This window comes from Gopherus flavomarginatus, chromosome 6 (genome assembly GCF_025201925.1).
Source record: "Gopherus flavomarginatus isolate rGopFla2 chromosome 6, rGopFla2.mat.asm, whole genome shotgun sequence".
NCBI lineage: Eukaryota > Metazoa > Chordata > Testudines > Testudinidae > Gopherus > Gopherus flavomarginatus.
In genome coordinates this window covers 12353673-12372842 of record NC_066622.1, presented here as the reverse complement: position 1 = coordinate 12372842, position 19170 = coordinate 12353673, and the positions used below count along the sequence as shown (strand labels likewise).

The window sequence follows — 19170 nt, the reverse complement described above, 5'->3', positions numbered from 1 at the left end:
TTTGCGAAGCATTTCCAGCTGGGAGCAAGGTGACAGGGAGTCTGTCCATGCTGTGTCTTTGCTAAGATGTCGATTTTTGCCCCAACCCCCTTTCCTGCCAAAGAATAGCCATGTAGCAGGTAATGGTCCATCAGCCTTGTTTAGCCCTCTGCAGCTCCACTGCTGTAAGATCTCCTGTGTAGCCGCTCTATACCTGCGAGAGACGAAAAGTTGTTGAATCCCGGAACTTAGCAAGATTTAAAAATAGATTGGACCCTTGCGTGAATATCAAGAGTTATCCTAATGAATTTTGGAAGGGATATTTAACCTCATGCTTCAGGGCATAAGCCAGTCTCTAACTATTGGAGATCAGGATGACAACTAATGTTAGGGATAGATCACTAAAGGGTTGCTTATACCTTTATCTGAAGCCTCTGGAGACACAATAATGGACTACATGGACTGATCCAGTGTGGTAATTCCTGTGTGCCCACCCTACCTTCCCATCTCCTGACTTATTGCCAGATTTTCCCATACAAAGCCATGCCTCAGATTGTCTAATAAAGGGCATGGGGCTAGCAGCCATGTCAGTGTATTTTCTCCTTCCTTCCCTGATACTTGGAGGAGAGATTACTATCAATGAGCCATTTCTTCTATATCTATGGAGGTAGGAAGAGCTGTCTTTTTGTGTGTGTGTGTTTAAAAAAAAAAAAAGATCAACCCTAATCTTTTAACACCTTGGGCTTGATTATCAGTGAGACCTCAAATTAACCTCCATGTATATACAAGTGCACGCATTTTTACTGCACTGTTTCCTGTTCACTTGCAAAGGCAGAATGTTAATGCACCAAAAGTGCATATGCGGGTATTTGAAAATGGAATCTAGTCTCTGAAAATTAGTATCGAGTCTTTCTCTGTTGTGCTGTATTGAAATATACTATAAATATGTGGAACGCTAGAAAGCAGTCTTGTTTTATGTATTATAAGCTAATAAGTAGAAATCTAGGTCACTTCTTGAAAGCCAGCCTGCTGGAAAGATATTTGCTTTGTTAAAAAGTGTAGATTTCTGACTCTTAATACATATAAGTTTAGATTGTCTAGAATTACAGGGAGATGGTGGTGGAGGTTAGCAGATACTTCAGGGGCAATTCTCTCCATCAGCTGAGCTGTATTTGCTGCTTTAGTAACTGAAAAAGTAAAGAGCTCGGTGTTTAATTTACCAATAAAGATTTTATTTTGACCATACAGTTTTTCAAGAATTGATTTGTTTTGTTTAATTCTGAAAAATAATGTGATTCTTAAATATACCCAGTTTTAATAAGCTCGTTCCTTCATTATTTCAGACAAGCTTGACTTGCAAATAGCTCAAAGCACTCTAAATGTCATTTGTTTTAATTAAACAATAGACTTTTTTTTTTTAACACCGTGATCCAATTTTATCTTTTGCTTGATCTAAGGCCTTGTCAACCCTGGATTTTTTTGCACTGAGATATCTACATCAATGTAGCTACAATAATGCAAACCCCTTGTGCAGAAAAAACAGATTGTTATAGAGTCCAGCAGTTCAATGGATTGCTTCTAACCATGATTGATAACATTCTAATAATACTTTCTCTTGAAGTTCTTATAACTATCTATAGAACCAATGAATCATGTCTGCAACATGCTTAAATGTCTATTAATTATTTATTAACCCTTAATCACTATGTATGTGCCATCTAATATACATTGAGACCAAAAGGCACTTGTAATGGTGCAGCTCACTCCAGTTTCACACCAAGTTAAGCCACACTATTGAAAATAACTTTTTATCCAGGAGCAGTGCCCACCTCCCACAGCTGTTTGCTGGCACCCCAAGTTATGTGATATGGGATGCTGCCAAAGAGCGGATCGGGGTGTCACCAAAGAGCTGATGGGGGCCCAGGGAAGGGATAGTGGGACGGTAGAGACCAGAGGGCAGCAGAAAGGTGGGGGCCTCGGAGGAGGTGGATTAAGGGTGGGAAGAGGCAGAGTGAAGGCGGGGCTTTGGGGAAGGAACAGAGTAGGGTGGGGCTTTAGGGTGGAGCACCCCTGGGCAAAAATAAAAGTAGGCACCTATGGTCCCAATCCACCCGCCCCCCCAACACACAAATACATAGTCAAGAATCTAGATATATCTAGTGATACTGTTTTTGCCAGATAAAATGTTCTAAATCTAAGTGAACATCTTAAAAATCTGAATCCACATAAATGTGTTTAATACATGCTTTCTCCTTCCCTTTAACATCCTCTTATTGCATCCTCTGCGTATCTTTCTACAAATTAATAAGTTATTTTTTTCTTTCCAATTTTTGTTGACATTTTTTCTGATCCTAATTTTATTTTTAGACTACATCTGTCTGTCCACTAGTATTTTGGGCTCTGTTTGTCAGGATTAAACGCAAGGGATTTGTAAATAATACAGAAATATCATTTGCATACTGGTGCAGTTTATTGTGTTTATTACTGTGTTCTAAATCTCCTAATTGCAGTTGCAGACAGGAAAAGAGGGTATGCAGACAGGAAAAGAGGTGTGGCTTATGTAAATAGGGGCAGCAGTAGTGAAAGGGAAACTAACCCAAATGTCTGAATTAAAGCATCTTTAACACTCGTTTTCACCCTTCTATGTGAATATTTTTGGACTGATGCAGTATCTAGACTAGCTCAGATACGCCAGGTTACACTGCAACCCTGCTCTCACAACAGCCATTATGCAAGTGTGATATAGGGTAATTTTTCTCACAATAAGGTGGAAACTAAAGTTGATTGGGAAATGATTTTTGTCTTCTACAAAAAAAAGGTTAATGAAATGTTCATTGTTTAGTTTGCATTATTCTTTTTCTTTGTAAGGTTGGTTTTTGAAGGGGTGGGGATAAGGTGCTGTTGAGACGCTGAAGAACCAAAACCAAAAATAATTGGTTTAAAACTTATTTTTCTTTGGTTGCCAAAAAAATGCTAGTTTTTAATTTTAAGTTTTTCTATGAACATTTGAACATTTTTGACAAAAACTGACATTTTTCCATGAAAATTTCAATTTTGCTAAAAAAAACCCTCCTTTTCCAGGAGTGAGGGGGAAAGAAATTTGACAACATTTTTAACCGGTTCTTAGCAACACACATGGCCCTGCAAAACAGGGCCAGCAGTGATCCCTCAGTTCCTTCCTCTCCCTCCCCCGTCCTATCACTCCAAGCATGCCAAGCATCTACTGTGGTTGACCAGTGTCGTCATCCTATATCCTCTGGCTGCATAAACGTACATATGCATCTTTCTGCAGCCCTCAGAGTGACACACTCCTTGCATGGCTGTGTGACATTTGCCGCAGTGGAAGGGTATCTTAACTGTATCTTCGCTGTGTGGGTACATTAACCAAATCAGGTCTCGGGCAGCCAGACTCCCTCTGGCGTATTATACTGCCAGTGAGCACCACGCACGCTATGTGGCTGAGAGCGTCTGCCACAGCAATGAAGGAGCTCCTGTCTGAATAGGTGAGTATTATTGTTTAAAATTGAGAGTAGACCCCGAGTAAAGCCAAATGATAAAACTTGTACTGGGGATGCATGTCAGATCGTTGGAGTTAGAAACACATTTCAATTTTTTATCTTCTCAGATGCATTTGAACCTTTTTCATGTTATTACAAGAGAATGTTAAAGTGATAAATTTAAGCTCTAATTTTTGCAGGCATGTATTTCGTGATGCATTATTATCATCACACTTGCCTTTTAAACTGTCATGTATTAGTCATAAGTCCTTTTCTTATTCTTTACCCTGAACATCTGTCCGTATGTATCCTCAAATTAACAATGCAAAGTGTCTCTTGTAATCAAAAGCTGCTTCGTTATTTATTGTACTAGTGAATAAACCTGTTAGTTTAATTGTTTGCATCTTGGTATATTTAAATATTCTCTCCTTTCAGCTAGTCTAAAAGAAGAGCATTCCTGAAACACATGCAGCCGCTGTATGTGGTTTTAACGGTTAATTGGGCAATTGTTCCACCTTAAGGTTAAGAGCAGTGTGGCAATAGTATGGAGCCTGGCTACAGTACCTTAGTCGTGATCTGTGATCACGGATGATTGTTGGTTTTATACAATCATAGTGGAGATGAAGGTCATTGATTCCATCAAACCATAAGAATAAGTTGTAGTCTGGAAATGCTATATTTATTCACTCTGTAGCAAATATTACCCTGAAACATGAGTGTCTGTTGCACCTAGAAAACAAAACATTTTGTATTGTGTATTATTTACAGGATAACTAAATCCCATGTACACTATTAATGACAGTACAGCCCACTGAAACAAGCACCTTCTAAGGGACAAGTTTTGTTACCAATACACAGCTGAAGCAACCAAGCGGTGCACTCAGATCTTTCCTTCACACCTGCCATGCAGATCTTCTCTCTCCAAGTCAAAGAGTGGCAGCAGAGCTTCTCAGTCACTACCATTACAGTTTCAGGGCTGCACTACCCCTTGCAGCCATCTTGCCTCCTTATGCAGGGCCCCAAATTAACAACCAAACACCTAGGCAGAGAACATCCACTGAGCTGTGCTCTGCGGTATAGGGGTGGTGGAGAGCTAAGGAAGAACCTTTTATGCAGACAACAGGAAACCTGCCTCTCCCAGGCTCTGGAACCAGTTCTGAGGGAGGAGCAAGGTTCTGGATTTTCCCCAAGGAGAACAGACTTGTTAATGTATTTTCTATAGCATGCGAACACACAGTGGGCCAGATTCCTCTGCTGCATATCATCACTGTATAGCAGTTAAATTTTAAAACATCCATTTGGAGATTGATCTATTTTGCAGTGATGTAATAAGGTGAATGTTCATTTGTCTTCTGCAAACCTGTGATGCATTTTTCGTCTCTCCATCATTTTTTTTTTTAGAATAACATTATTAAAAGATGGAGGCCTAAGCCTAGCTAATGTGACTAAATTAGATGCCGGAAGTTACTCTTGCCTGGCAGAGAATCAATTTGGAACAGCTAGTAGCACAACAAGCTTAATAGTTACAGGTATGTTTGGGGGGGTTTAATACGGTTATTTGAAATGACTCTGAATTGCAATAAGGCCAGCAAGTAGAATCTACAAGAAGCATAGGAGTTCAAAATTTGGGCTGTAGTGAGGTTATTGTGTGTGAATGGAGGTAAAGGGTCTGAGGAGTTGTATGTTTAAAAATAGTTAAATAAAAAGAGATCAGTTCTGGCTCTTTTTTAAATTTAAAGGGGAAATCTCTCATCTATATTGTGAAATAGTTCCTAGACCAGGACTCTTGGAGTAAGGTCATCTGGATACAACTACTGGCTTGCACACTGACTCACTGTATAATCTAGGGCAAAAAATTAAACCATGCTTCCTCAGTTTGGCTATCTGTAAAATGGGTCTATTTTTTACTTTCCATTTCAACCTGTTTTGAGAGTTAACTGGTCTTTGTAAAGCACTTTGAGATAGACAGAGATTAATCGCTAAAATTACCACATTCTGTGAAGTATCAGAGGGGTAGCCATGTTAGTCTGGATCTCTCTTTGCTGCTTTCACATTCTGTGCTTGCTTGACATGTAGATCTTCCACTAATAATACAAAAAGCATGCAGGAAAATCCAGCAGAAATCCACAGTATGGATCAGAGAGGAAGATTTTTCCTTTAATTATTAGCAATATTAGATTTTCTATAGAACTGTACTTTTTTGTGTGCATTGCAATTTGTTGAGCACTACAAACTATGCAGCAGGTCACATTCTACTTTGAGCCACAAGAACCTCCTATTGAGGTTAATAAGCTCTCACAATACTTCAGGAACAGAATTCGATCAATAATATTTGCAATATAGAATTTTACTAACCTAAAATGACTGCCACTAGTCAAGTGCATCTTATAGAATGTGAATGTTTAAAGCAAGCTCAGTGGGGGGAGGGATAGCTCAGGGGTTTGAGCATTGGCCTACTAAACCCAGGATTGTGAGTTCAATCCCTGAGGGAGCCATTAAGGGAACCGGCTTAAAAATCTGGGGATTGGTCCTGCTTGGAGCCGGGGGTTGGACTAGATGACCTTCTGAGGTCCCTTCCAACCCTAATAGTCTATGATTCTATGAACACAGAAAGTGGGATAACTGCTGAGATGGCTAAAATGACTATTTCTGCTCTCCATAGATCCAACAAGGATAATTCTGGCACCTTCAAACATGGATGTGACTGTTGGAGAGAGTGTAATCTTGCCATGCCAAGTTCAGCACGATCCATTGCTAGACATTGGCTTCGCGTGGTATTTCAATGGAACACTCACCGATTTCAAAAGAGATACTTCTCATTTTGAGAAAGTAGGCGGGGTAAGTTGTGAACATTTATTTCTCTGATTATAGGTGCATGTATCTTAAAGACAAGGTTGACTTAAAAGAGCAAAAAAGTTGCATGCTTTGTGACTTCAGTGTTTTGTTTTGTTTTTTTAAATTTAACATGGTAGCCAAAATACAACCAGATGTTCTCTTTTTATGGTACGTCTACACTACAGCTGGGAGTATGCTTCCCACTTTGGGTACACAGATGCATGCTAGCTCTGCTTAAGCCAGCACACTAAAAATAGCAGTGTAGCTAGGGATAACCCAGTTGCCAGCTCAGGCTAGCCAGTTGAGAACAAACCTACCTGGACTCCTTGGTGGGCTAGCCTGAGTCCCTGTCTGTGCTGCCTCCAGCTACACCACTATTTTTAGCATCCTAGCTTGAGTAGAGCTAACGTGTCCGTCCACCCCATCTGGGAAACTCACTCCCAGCTGCAGGGTAGACATACCCTTGGTATTGTAGAATTGCCTTCCCCAAGGAGATCAGCTACTCAGAATTACAGGCACAGAGCTTGCTGCTGTACATATTCCGTAATACAGATATTAGATATCTGAAGTCCAATAACACAAAAGAATTAAAAAATTAAGAAAGTTATTTACACCCCGCAGCCACAATGTCTCTTTGAACCATAGGTGAGGATCTATCTAAATTGAAAACAAGTTATTTGCTGCCACGCAGAAATCTGTTTCAATAGGTACTTCATGAGATGCATCCCATGTTCTTTGCAGTGTTTGCATTCCTCAATGGTGCACAATGTTGATGTTTAGTCTTTGCCACAGTCAACCACAAATCGACTTAACCATCAAATATATTTGTTCCAAACAGTGTCAATTTGATTCATTCCTGTAAATACTGAAGTCTCCATTAATAAGCATCAGAGAGGGCTCCTTTTATCCTAACATTATGCAGGCCGCTTAAGAGAGAGCAATATCAGAGTTAGATGTGTCAGCTGTGCAGTTCTACAAAGCAAGGCTGGTAAGAAGTTTGTGTGAACCTTGTGTCGAGTTTGTCTGTGTAGATTTATACCACCTCAAATTTCACTCCAAGGTTTGGGTTTAAACCCACACAAAGTTTTAACATAACTGTTACAAGAGATTTCTATACCTGTATATAGGTAAATAATTAGGGTGCTAGAAGAGAGTTGCTCAAGAATGTGTAGCAGAGTTCCTGCATTTTGTAGGACCGATAACATTTGCTGTGCACTGTGAATGGCTTCCTCTGTGTAGCTCTCTGCATCAGCTCTTAATAAAAATTGCTGAGTGTCACCTGGTTTGGCATCCAACTGCTGTGCAATGGCATTACATAGTTTCAAAGGAAAATTCATAAATGGGTTCAAGATGATTGGAAAGTTTGTGTAAGCCTTGGAGACCCTTTGATAAATCTGAAAGGCATTTCAGATTTGTAACTGTCAAATCTTCATATCCCCAAAGGAACTAAAAGAGGATTTAAACACCTCTCCATCCCAGGCAAAGGCAACAGTTATCAGCTTGAGCTCTCTTCAAGCCCCAAGCTGGAATGTGCAAATTACTGCCCCAGTATCTGGTATAGGGGAGGACCATTCATTCCTTCATCAGTACAGACTAAAGTATGACATAAGTCCAGGATGATCTTTTCAAAGCTCTGTCTATGCTGAGACGTGTTATAAACATAGCAGACAGTATAAGACCGCATGTCATCTGAATATTTTGGCCTAATTTGAAATAATTTATTTGAATGATATGTAAATAAAAAAATAAATTAAAAGTTTGAGGCCACATCCTTAGCTGGTGTAAATTGACATAGCTTCATTGTAGTCAATGGTGTTATACTGATTTACACCAGCTGAGGATCTGGCCCATGTAAGTTGTTTCTAAGGACCCAGTGCAATTATTGTCTGAGCACTCACATTCTCCAGTGCTCCTCCTGCTGTACGGTTCTGCAGCCCTCCCTGCTCAGGGCTGTGTCACAGAAGCCACAATCTGGGCTTCTAATTAAGATATTCAGCTCTTATAAAATATTTGTTTATATTTTCAAACACTCGCTGAATTGTGTCAGTCTCTGAACGCCATGCTTTCTGCCTAGTTAGCAAAATGGTTGGTTGATTACAGTGAATGAGCAAACTTGGCTTCTAAAATTTTAATCTTACAGACTCTACAACACAAAAGAGGATTTCTTCATTTTTGGATGAGTTCTGTATAAAATCAGGTATTTTATTTAGTTTTTAGTCACACACATGGGAAAAGCTCCAGGTTTTCCCTTTCACTGCTTGAAGCTTACTTTTCCGTTTGTTATAATAACTGGGGGTCTCCCACATCCTGGTAAGTATCCTAGACACTGGACTAAAAGTTATGAGTGAGCTCACTCTCTTTCTCCTCCACTCCCGGCTTCTTACAAAAATGATGTAGGTATCTAATGCCAAGAGATGCTTTCCTGCTGAGAATCCCAAGCCAAAGGAGGCACCCTCCCTGAGAAGGGCGGGGCTTAGGAAACACCCCTTGCCTTGGCATCTCCCATTGGCCGTTTTAGGTGGAGAGCTGCCCAGCATGCTGACTTTTGTGAACCCCCTTCTGAGGCATCTATCTCTCCCTATTCATTGTATAGAGTGCATAGATGCCTTACTCAAGTTTGTGAATCTCAGTGATACTCTAGGTGCCTAAGGCATCTACATAGCATTTAAACACCTGGGGGTGGTTCTTGTCAGCTGACTTGAGCTTGTGGAGTTAGGCTGCAGTGTTGTAAAATTGCAGTCTAGTGGTTCGGGATCTGGAGCCCAGGATCTGGAACTTTCCCCTATCACAGAGTCACAGAGCCCATCCCCAGCCTGAGCCCAAATGTCTAGACTGTGATTTTACAGCCCTATAGCCTGAGCCCTGTGAGCCTGAGTCAACTGACACAGGCCAGCTGTGGGTGTATAACTGCAGTGTAGGCATACCCAGAGTGACTTGCCTGAGGTCACACATGCAGCCTGTGGCAGAGCCAGGAACTGAACTCAGATCTCCTGAGTCTCAGTCCATTGCCAAGGTCATCCTTCCTCCCTTATTTTTCCTATGCCCATTTGTCTAATGTATTTATAGTGTGGCCACCACCGTACTATCAAGATCTTTATCTGTGAAGGAGAGGAGTTGAGTCCATTAGTAAATATTTTTATAATAAATGCTATATAGGACAATGCAATGCATTTAAAAGTTTTTTTTTCTTTTGGAATTATCCATTTAATCCAAGCGTAAAAGGTAAAGTTTACTATAACTGCCAAAGCCAGGTGGTTGTAGACAGCCCACTTAGCCTCAGCAGGTAATACTGGCCTCTCGGTAGGTTTATTAAAGTTCCGTTTCCTACAGCTCTGCCTTCTTGCTGATGAAACCAATGACCAGTTAGGTGTCCGACTCCCATTGAAAATTAATGGAATTTAGGTGCCTAACTGTCCTTCTATGCCTTTGAAAATCTTCTCAAGAGGCATAGCATTTAATCATTGGACATGAAAGAGGATCCATATACAGATTGGCACTTGATTAAATGCAAGTGCATACAAGAGAAATTAGGTTTCTTTTGGACAGCAAAGGGACTTTTGTAGATCTTATATTTTTTCTAAAAATCTTTCTGGAAATTTGAGCTGACCATCTGTCATGTCCCAATGTGAATCCTCTGATTTCACAGCCATATTGCCATATTGCTGCATAGTTATTATTTATTTACCAAGTTTCATGTAAAGTAACTAAACAGGCTCTACATAAACATATCAAAATTACAAGGGAAAGGTTAACTATCGTTAATAAAAAGATCTCTTCCAATATACGTGACTTCAGTGGTAGATATGAACTCGTTGGAAAACTGATTTTTTTTTCCAGTGAAAATTTCAACCTTTCGTCCAAAAGGATAAATCAAGAACCCAAAGGTTTTGATCAGAAACCAACTGGAAAGTTTTTGATTTTCAGGAAAAAGTCAAAATTCTCAGTGGAAGGCAACTTTCTTTAATTTTTTTCACTGTGTTGAACATCCAATTTTCCATCAAAAAGCAGTTTTGATGGAAAATGTTCAGTCAGCTCTATTCAGGACCTCTCAGGACTCATTCCAGTGATTCTCCATTGGCTAACCCAGAAGTCTAAAAGATGTAGCTTTTTACTGGAATATTTGCCATAAGGCAACAACAGCTGAGGGTGTGTATAGGAAACAGGAGCCTTGTCATAAATGTTTAAACAAGGTGGGGTATTAGTGCTCTGCTAACTGGAGACTACAGAAGTTAACCACAAGACAAACTAAAATACCTCAGGGGCCCAATCCAGCTCTCACTGAATTCAATGGAAAGACTTCAGAGGGAGTTGGATAGGACCCTTAGTGAGCAAATGAGTCCGTATACTGATTTATAAAGTGTCTGATGGCATATTCATTCACTTGGCATTCATATTCCCCAATAATAATAGGGGATTTCAACTGGGAACTGGGATTTCAGCTGGGAACACGTCACCTCAGAATGGTATGCAGAGATAAAATTTCTAGACAACATTAATGACTGCCTCTTGAAGCAGCTAATCCTGGAGAGGCAATTTTTTTATTTAATCCTAAGTGGTACATAGGATCTGGTCTAGCTGAACTGCTCAGTAATAGGGCCCATAATGAAATGAAATTGAACATCCTTGTAGGGGTTCAGATACCAAGGAAACCTACTCTGGTAGCATTTAATTTCAGAAATGTGGGTGACACAAAAACAAGGGGGCTAGTTAAATGGACATTACAAGGAACAGTCATAGGAGTGAAATGTTTGCAGGCTACATGGAAATTTTTAAAAAACACCATAATAGAGGCTCAAACTCTATGCATAGCTCAAATAAAAAAAAAAAAGTAAGCTTACCAAAAATATGCCACCATGGCTTAGAATATAAGAACAGCCATACCGGGTCAGACCAAAGGTCCATCTAGCCCAGTATCTGTCTACTGACAGTGGCCAACGCCAGGTGCCCCAGAGGGAGAGAACCTAACAGACAGTGATCAAGTGATCTCTCTCCTGCCATCCATCTCCATCCTCTGACAGACAGAGGCTAGGGACACCATTCCTTACCCATTCTGGCTAATAGCCATTTATGGACTTAACAACCATGAATGTATCCAGTTCTCTTTTAAACGCTGTTATAGTCCTAGCCTTCACAACCTCCTCAGGCAAGGAGTTTCACAAGTTGACTGTGCGCTGCATGAAGAAGAACTTCCTTTTATTTGTTTTAAACCTGCTGCATATTAATTTCATTTGGTGACCCCTAGTTCTTATATTGTGGGAATAAGTAAATAACTTTTCCTTATCCACTTTTTCCACATCACCCATTATTTTATATACCTCTATCATATCCCCCATTAGTCTCCTCTTTTCCAAGCTGAATAGAGTAAAAGAGGCAGTTACAGACAAAAAGACATCTCTTAAAAATTGGAAGTCAGATCCTACTGAGGAAAACAGAAAGGAACATAAAGTCTGGTAAGTCAAGTGTAAAAGGGATAATTAGACAGGCCAAAAAAAAATTTGAAGAGCAACTAGCAAAAGACACAAAAACAAAAAGGAATTTTTTTAAGTACATCAGAAGCAGGAAGCCTGCCAAACAATCAGTGGGGCTACTGGACAATCAAGGTGATCAAGGTGCTAAAGGAGTACTCAAGGAAGACAAGGCCTTTGTGGAAAAGCTAAATTAATTCAGCACAGAAGATGTGAGGGGAGATTCCCACACCTGAGCTATTCTTTTTAGATGACAAATCTAAGGAACTGGCCTTGATTGAGGTGTCAGTAGAGGAGGGTTTGGAACAAATTGATAAATTAAGCAGTAATATGTCACCAGGACTAGCTGGTATTCACCCAACAGTTCTGAAATTGCAGAACTACTAACTGTGGTATGTAAACTGTCACTGAAATCAGCCTCTGTACCAGATGACTGGAGGATAGCTAATGTAACGCTGAGCTTAAAAAGCCTCCAGAGGCAATCCTGGCAATTGAGGCCACTAAGCTTAACTTCAGTACCATGCAACTTGATTGAAAGTATAGTAAAGAACAGAATTATCAGACACATTAACACAATATGTTGAGGAAGAGTCAACGTCGCCTTTGTAAAGAGAAATTATGCTTCACCAGTTCGTTAGAATTCTTTCGGGGGCCAACAAACATATGGACTATGTTGATCCAGTGGATATAGTGTACTTGGACTTTCAGAAAGCCTTTGACAAGGTCCCTCACCGAAGGCTCGTAAGCAAAGTAAGCAGTCATGGAATAAGAGGGAAAGTCCTCTTATGGATTAGTAACTGGTTAAAAGACAGGAAACAAAGGGTAGAAATAAATGATCATTTTTTCAGAATGGAGAGAGGTAAATAGCGGTGTCCTCCAGGTATGTGTACTGGAGTCAGTGCTGTTCAGTATGTTCATAAATGATCCGGAAAAAGAGGTAAACCGTGAGATGGCAAAGTTTTCAGATGGTACAAAACTACTTAGGATAGTTTATGTGCAAAGTTGAGTGTGAAGTTACAAAGAGATCTCACACAACTGGGTGACTGGAAAACGAAATGGCAGATGAAATTCAGTGTTGATAAATGCAAAGTAATGCACACTGGAAAATATAAGCCCAGCTAAACATACAGAATGATAGGCGTAAATTAGCTGTTACTACTCAAGAAAGATCTTGGCGTCATTGTGAATAGTTCTCTGAAAACATCTGTTCAATGTGCAGCAGAAGTCAAAAAAGCTAACAGAATGTCAGGCACCATTAGGAAAGGTTAATATTATAGGACAGTAAATATCATAATGCCATCATATAAATCCATGGTACACCCACACCTTGAAAATTGTGTGCCATTCTGGTCGCCCATCTCAAAAAAAGATATATTAGTAATGGAAAAAGTACAGAGAAGCACAACAAAATGTTCTAAGAGTATAGACCACCTTCTGTGTGAGGACTGCTTAAATAGACTGGGATTCTTCAGTTTAGAAAATATATGACTAAAGGAGTATATGATAGAGAGCTATAAAACCATGAATGGTGTGGAGCAAGTGAATGAGGAAGAATTATTTACTCCTTCACGTGACACAAGAGCGAGGGATAACCCAAGGAAATTAATAGGCAGTAGTTTAAATCAAACATAAGGAAGCACTTCTTCACACAACACACAGTTGACCTGTGGAACTTATTGCTGGGGATATCGTGAAGGCCAAAATTATAACTGGATTCAAAAAAATATTAGATAAGTTCAGGAAGATAGGTCCATCAATGTCATTGGGTCAGCGATGCAACCCCATGCTCTGGGTGTCCCTAAATCTCTGACTACCAGAATCTGGGACTGGATCATAGAGGAATGATCATTCAATAAGTTTCCCTGTTCTGTTCATTCCCTCTGAAAGATCTGGCACCAGCCACTGTTGGAAGAGAGGATACTGGGCTAGATGGACATTGGCATGACCCTGTGTGGCTATTCATATGTTCTTATTCACTGTATAAAAAAATAGCTAGAAACCCCAATTCTGGTGGTGGCTGGCAGTGACTGTGGCAAATGCAAAGTAACTTTTCAACTGATGTTTTCTCTTTGAGATGAGCAATGATGTAATAATATAGTGGGAGGGAAGTGGCATGCCTTCTATCTTTGACATATAGCAGCTCTTAGAAATGTTATGGTAGCACCTGTTATGCAACATATAGCTCTTCCATATGGACCCCAAAAATGCCAGGATATAACATTGTTTTACATCTTTTTTTGTTAGAAAGATGAGTCATAGGAGCAGCACGGGAAATCAAGCTGTTTTTGAAATTGTGAACAGATTGCCTGTAAACTGCTTCAGATATCATGTGTTCAGACAGTCCAGCAGCAGTTGAAATTGTCTTCCAGCCAACAAAATGAAATGGAAGGATGGATTTAGTTTGTTTTCAGTCCAATTCCATCCAGGAGCAGCAAGAACAGTTGCACACTTGTAGACACACACGGAGCAAAGCTGCAGCATGGATTCCCTTTTAACACTGACCATGTTGGTTCACTCCACGCTGGCCTTAGCTTATAAGTTCTGTGGAGCACAATGCCGTTACAGGTGCTCATATAGGATATGTCTACACGACGGGATTATTCCGATTTTACAGAAACTGGTTTTTTAAAACAGATTGTATAAAGTCGAGTGCACACGGCCACACTAAGCACATTAATTCGGCGGTGTGCATCCGTGTACCGTGGCTAGCGTCGATTTCCGGAGCGTTGCACTGTGGGTAGCTATCCCGTAGCTATCCCATAGTTCCCGCAGTCTCCCTCGCCCATTGGAATTCTGGTTTGAGATCCCAATGCATGATGGGGCAAAAACAGTGTCGCAGGTGTTTCTAGGTAAATGTTGTCACTCAGTCCTTCCTCCGTGAAAGCAACGGCAGACAATCATTTCGCGCCCTTTTTCTCTGGATTGCCCTGGCAGACGCCACAGCATGGCAACCATAGAGTCTGTTTTGCCTTTTGTCACTGTCACCGTATGTGTACTGGATGCTGCTGACAGATGCTGTACTGCAGTGCTACACAGCAGCATTCATTTGCCTTTCCAAGGTAGCAGAGACGGTTACCATTCCTATTGCACCGTCTGCCATTGTTAATTGGCAATGAGATGATGGTTATCAGTCATTTTGCACCGTTTGCAGTTGGAAGTTGGCGACGATGGTTATCAATCCTTTTGTACCATCTGCTGCTGTCATGGGTGCTCCCAGCTGGCCTCGCTGAGGTCGGCCAGGGGCACATGGACAAAAATGGGAATGACTCCCCAGGTCATTCTCTTCTTTATGTTTTGTCTAAAAATAGAGTCAGTCCTGCCTAGAATATGAGGTAAGTGTACTAGAGAGCCAGAGAGCACAGCTGCTCCGGGTCAGAGCCCCAGAGATCCCGCAGAAATGATGTGCTGCATGCCATTCTAGGGGGTGTCCCTGCAGCAATCCCACCCGTTGCTTCCCTCCTCCCCCAACCCTCCTGGGCTACCGTGGCAGCATCCCCTCATTTGTGTGATGAAGTAATAAAGAATGCAAGAATAAGAAACACTGAGTTTTTAGTGAGATAAAATGAGGGGGAGGCAGCCTCCAGCTGCTATGATAGTCCAGGCAGGACATTAAAGGTAAAAGGTGCAGGGGGGAGAGGAGCGCAGCCTCCCGCTGTTATGATAGTCCAGGGAGTGCAGAATCTTCTTTATACATGAAAGGGGGAGAGGGGCTGATGGAGCTCAGCCTCCAGCTGCTATGATGAGGACGGTTACCAAGCCTTTTGTACCATCTGCTGGGAATGACCGGGAGTCATTCCCATTTTTACTCAGGCGCCCCCCGGCGACCTCACCAAGGCCAGCCAGGAGCACTCACGGGCTGATGATGACGATGGATAGCAGTCATATTGTACCGTCTGCCACTGGGAAGGGGCTGCTGGTGTTCAGTCCTGCAGCACCCCGTCCACCAGCAGCATGCAGTAGACATAGGGTGACATTGAAAAAAGGCGAGAAACGATTTTTTCCCCTTTTCTTTTGGGGGAGGGGGAGAAGAGTGTAAATTGACGACATACACCCTGAAACACCTGGGAAAATGTTTTTGACCCTTCAGGCATTGGGAGCTCAGCCAAGAATGCAAATGCTTTTCGGAGACTGTGGGGACTGTGGGATAGCTGGAGTCCTCAGTACCCCCTCCCTCTCTCCATAAGCGTCCATTTGATTCTTTTGCTTTCCATTACGCTTGTCACGCAGCACTGTGCTGAGTCCCTGCTGTGGCCTCTGTCTATCATAGCCTGGAGACTTTTTCAAATGCTTTGTCATTTCGTCTTCTGTAACGGAGCACTGATAGAACAGATTTGTCTCCCCATACAGCGATCAGATCCAGTATCTCCCATGTGGTCCATGCAGGGTTAATTTGGTTTAATGCTGCTAAATTCGGTTTAAACGCGTAGTGTAGACCAGGCCATAGTATGGGCTGCCAGTTTGTATTGCATAGGTTAGGGTAGAATGCAGCGGGGAAGGTGACCTTCCTATCACCTTAACTTGTCCACACTAGCAAAGATTTAATTGTGCTGGCCAGAGATGCCAATGAAGCTTACTCTGTTGCAAGCTCTCTAATGATTAGTGACAGTAGAGAGCACCAGCTATGTCGCAGCAGTGTTGGCCAAGTATTTTCAAGGTATCCCAGAATGATTTATGTGAAACTTCAGGACTTTGATAGCAGCATATTATTTGGGATGTAATGTATGAACAATACTGGAACCTATTCTACAGAACTCTATTGTTTACTGCAATTGAAAAGGGGATTTGGTTTAGCCCATTCTAACTTGTCATCCAAGGAGCAGTCAGACTTTTATTTAAAGTAACAATATTTTATTTGACAATCCTCTGGGTAAATTTATGTGTAGAAGGCTTAATACAAGATTAGTTTGTGCTGATAAATTTCAGTGTTGAGAATATGTGCTGAATGCGCACTTCCCATCAGGTAGTTTCTGTACTCCAGGTTGCCTTTGCATTGCTCGGTCTCAGCTTATGTCTAATCTGCTATTGGTGATGTGATTACAGCACATGTAGAGATACACGAATTAGCTTTAATCTAGCTAGCTCAAGTACCAGTAGCAGTGAAGTCACGGCAGCATTCACTTCAGCGATAGTCACCTAAGTACATCTGCAGGGTCTCAGGTGGGCTTATAAGCCCATGTTGAAGCCTTGTGTTGCCGTCACTTCACTGCTATTGATTCCCAAGCTGACTAGGTTAAAGCTACCTTGGATATGTCTACACATATTGCAGTCATGCGTCCCAATTTGCAGTGTAGACATACCCTCAGTATATTGTGGGGTATTGCAGCCAATGGTAGCATTGTCTTGTAAATTCTTTTCCTGTAATTATTTACATCTACATTATATTAGTGAACATAACATTACGTTTATTTATTCCTGTATAGTAAGGAGAGCTGTTAAAAAATGCTTTTAGGTTGCATTACACAAAGAGGTTATGGGTGGTATTAGTAGGACCAGCACTTAAAAAAATCAAAACTGAAGGCTTGATTTTGCTCTCATTCAAGTCAGCAGTGAAATTTCTTTTCACTTGAATGAAGCAGGAATAATTCCTGAGACACAAGCCGGTAACAATATTGCAAGTTTATGTAAAATTTATTTTAGAGTCTTGTATTTTAATAATGGGCAGTCTCTCTGGAAACAAATGATCCTTGAAATATTAGGATCAAAATGCATAAAACAAACACCACAAAGAGTTTCAATGTTTATTCATTCGGTCTCAAAGAAACCCTTGGCAAAGAGTGCCCACATACATTTCTGAGTGACTTTGGCATACATTTGTAAGTGCAGTAAGGGTTATAAAACAACTATCATCCAAAGCAGTGGCACTTCTCCTTTCTCCCACACATCATTAAATCATCAGCCACATGACCAATAGAACTGAAAGGTCCCACCAGACAGGAACCTCACCCTCAGATGCATCACTCCTCTGCCTGACTTGAAAGCATGCTTGGAAGGTCAACACATTTTAGTAAACAAGAAGAAAAGTTCTCAAGTCTTCCAGGATGTGTCTGTTCCAAAAGGGGACATATCTTATTTCTGTGGAAGGGCAACTAATTCAGAATAAAAGTCACTCTGGGGAGGAAGCTAGTCACCAAATGGGAGGAGGAGGTGGTGTATTAAAAAAACTGCATGGCTATTGAGAAGTGGAGAACATTTACTGAGGAGTTTTACTCTTGCAACATAAAACACTGAATTCTCACCAGTGCACTCCTAAACTTGGCCCCCCAAAAAATGCTCTGTCCATGAGTAGTCTCCCATTAAAGATGCAGGTAGGGCAAAGTGGACTGTTGTAGCAGTCTATTCTCCTATGACCTCAGTCCTGGAGGGTGCTAAACAGCTCTCCACAAGATGTGTTCAGCACCCTTTCTTCCCACTGAAGTCAATGGGAGTTGAGGGTGTGGAATACCACTCAGGATCAGCTCTAAATGTGGAAAGTTCATAGAAATGTATGATTGGAAAGGACCTCAAAAGGTAATCTAGTCCACCCCCTGAGCTTAGGAAGATTAAGTATACATAAACCATCCCGTTCTTAAACTCCACTGATGGGGATTCCATAACCTCCCTAAGGAACCTGTTTCAGTGCATAACTATTCTTATAGTCCGAAAAATGTTCTTAATATCTAACCTAAATCTCCCTTGCTGTAAACTAGCAACCTTTTGTGTATTTGAAGACTATTCTGTCCCCGCTCAGTCTTCTTTTCTGTAAACTAAATGTATCTATTTTCAGCCTTTCCTTACAGGTCATGTTTTCTATGGCATTGATGTTTATAATGCCCTAATTGGTCTGTGTGTTTTTCTTAAATGTTCTAGCCATTCAGAACTACTTTACTACTCTTTTCTGGCTGGATTGTTTCTGTCTGAGGCTTGGTTGACGTCAATAATAATAATAATTAATTAATTAATGTATTCTATTTTATTGGTATTAGAGGCTTCAGCCAAGATTCATGCAAACCCCCAGTCAAGCAGTCCCTCTCTAAAGAGCTTACAGTCTAAGTACACAGGGCAAAAGATGAGAGGAGAAACAAAAGCACAATCAAGTGAATGACTTGCCCGAAGTCACTCAGATCAGTAGCAGCACCATGATTAGGACTCCCAGTCCAGTGTCCTGTCCCGTAGACTACATGACCTCTCTAGACAATGCTCCCTCTCCTGTAATAACCCTTGAATAGAGGTTCTCAAGTAGTGAACCTTTCTACCAACTAAATGATCCATAGATGGCCAGTTTAAAATTCTTCTGCAAGTGGCAAGATTTCCAGGCTATAGTCAGGTTGAGTCAGGGGTTCTGATTTTGGTTCCATGAGTGTAACTCCAACATAGTTTCTTTGGAGTCAGTTTGACCCCAGATTTATCCCAGTATA

General features: G+C 41.0%; 1 protein-coding gene across 2 annotated transcripts in view; it reads left to right on the top strand.

Moving 5' to 3' along the window:
• CNTN3 (contactin 3) overlaps positions 1-19170 on the top strand; it is a 250576-nt gene that overhangs the window by 208501 nt on the left and 22905 nt on the right. The window contains exons 10-11 of one of the 2 annotated variants that reach the window (XM_050957331.1): positions 4878-5005; positions 6139-6305. In XM_050957331.1, coding sequence (XP_050813288.1) covers positions 4878-5005; positions 6139-6305 — 295 coding nt within the window. Of the gene's footprint in view, positions 1-4877; positions 5006-6138; positions 6315-19170 lie in introns of both variants that reach the window. The other variant, XM_050957330.1, reaches the window with a different exon arrangement.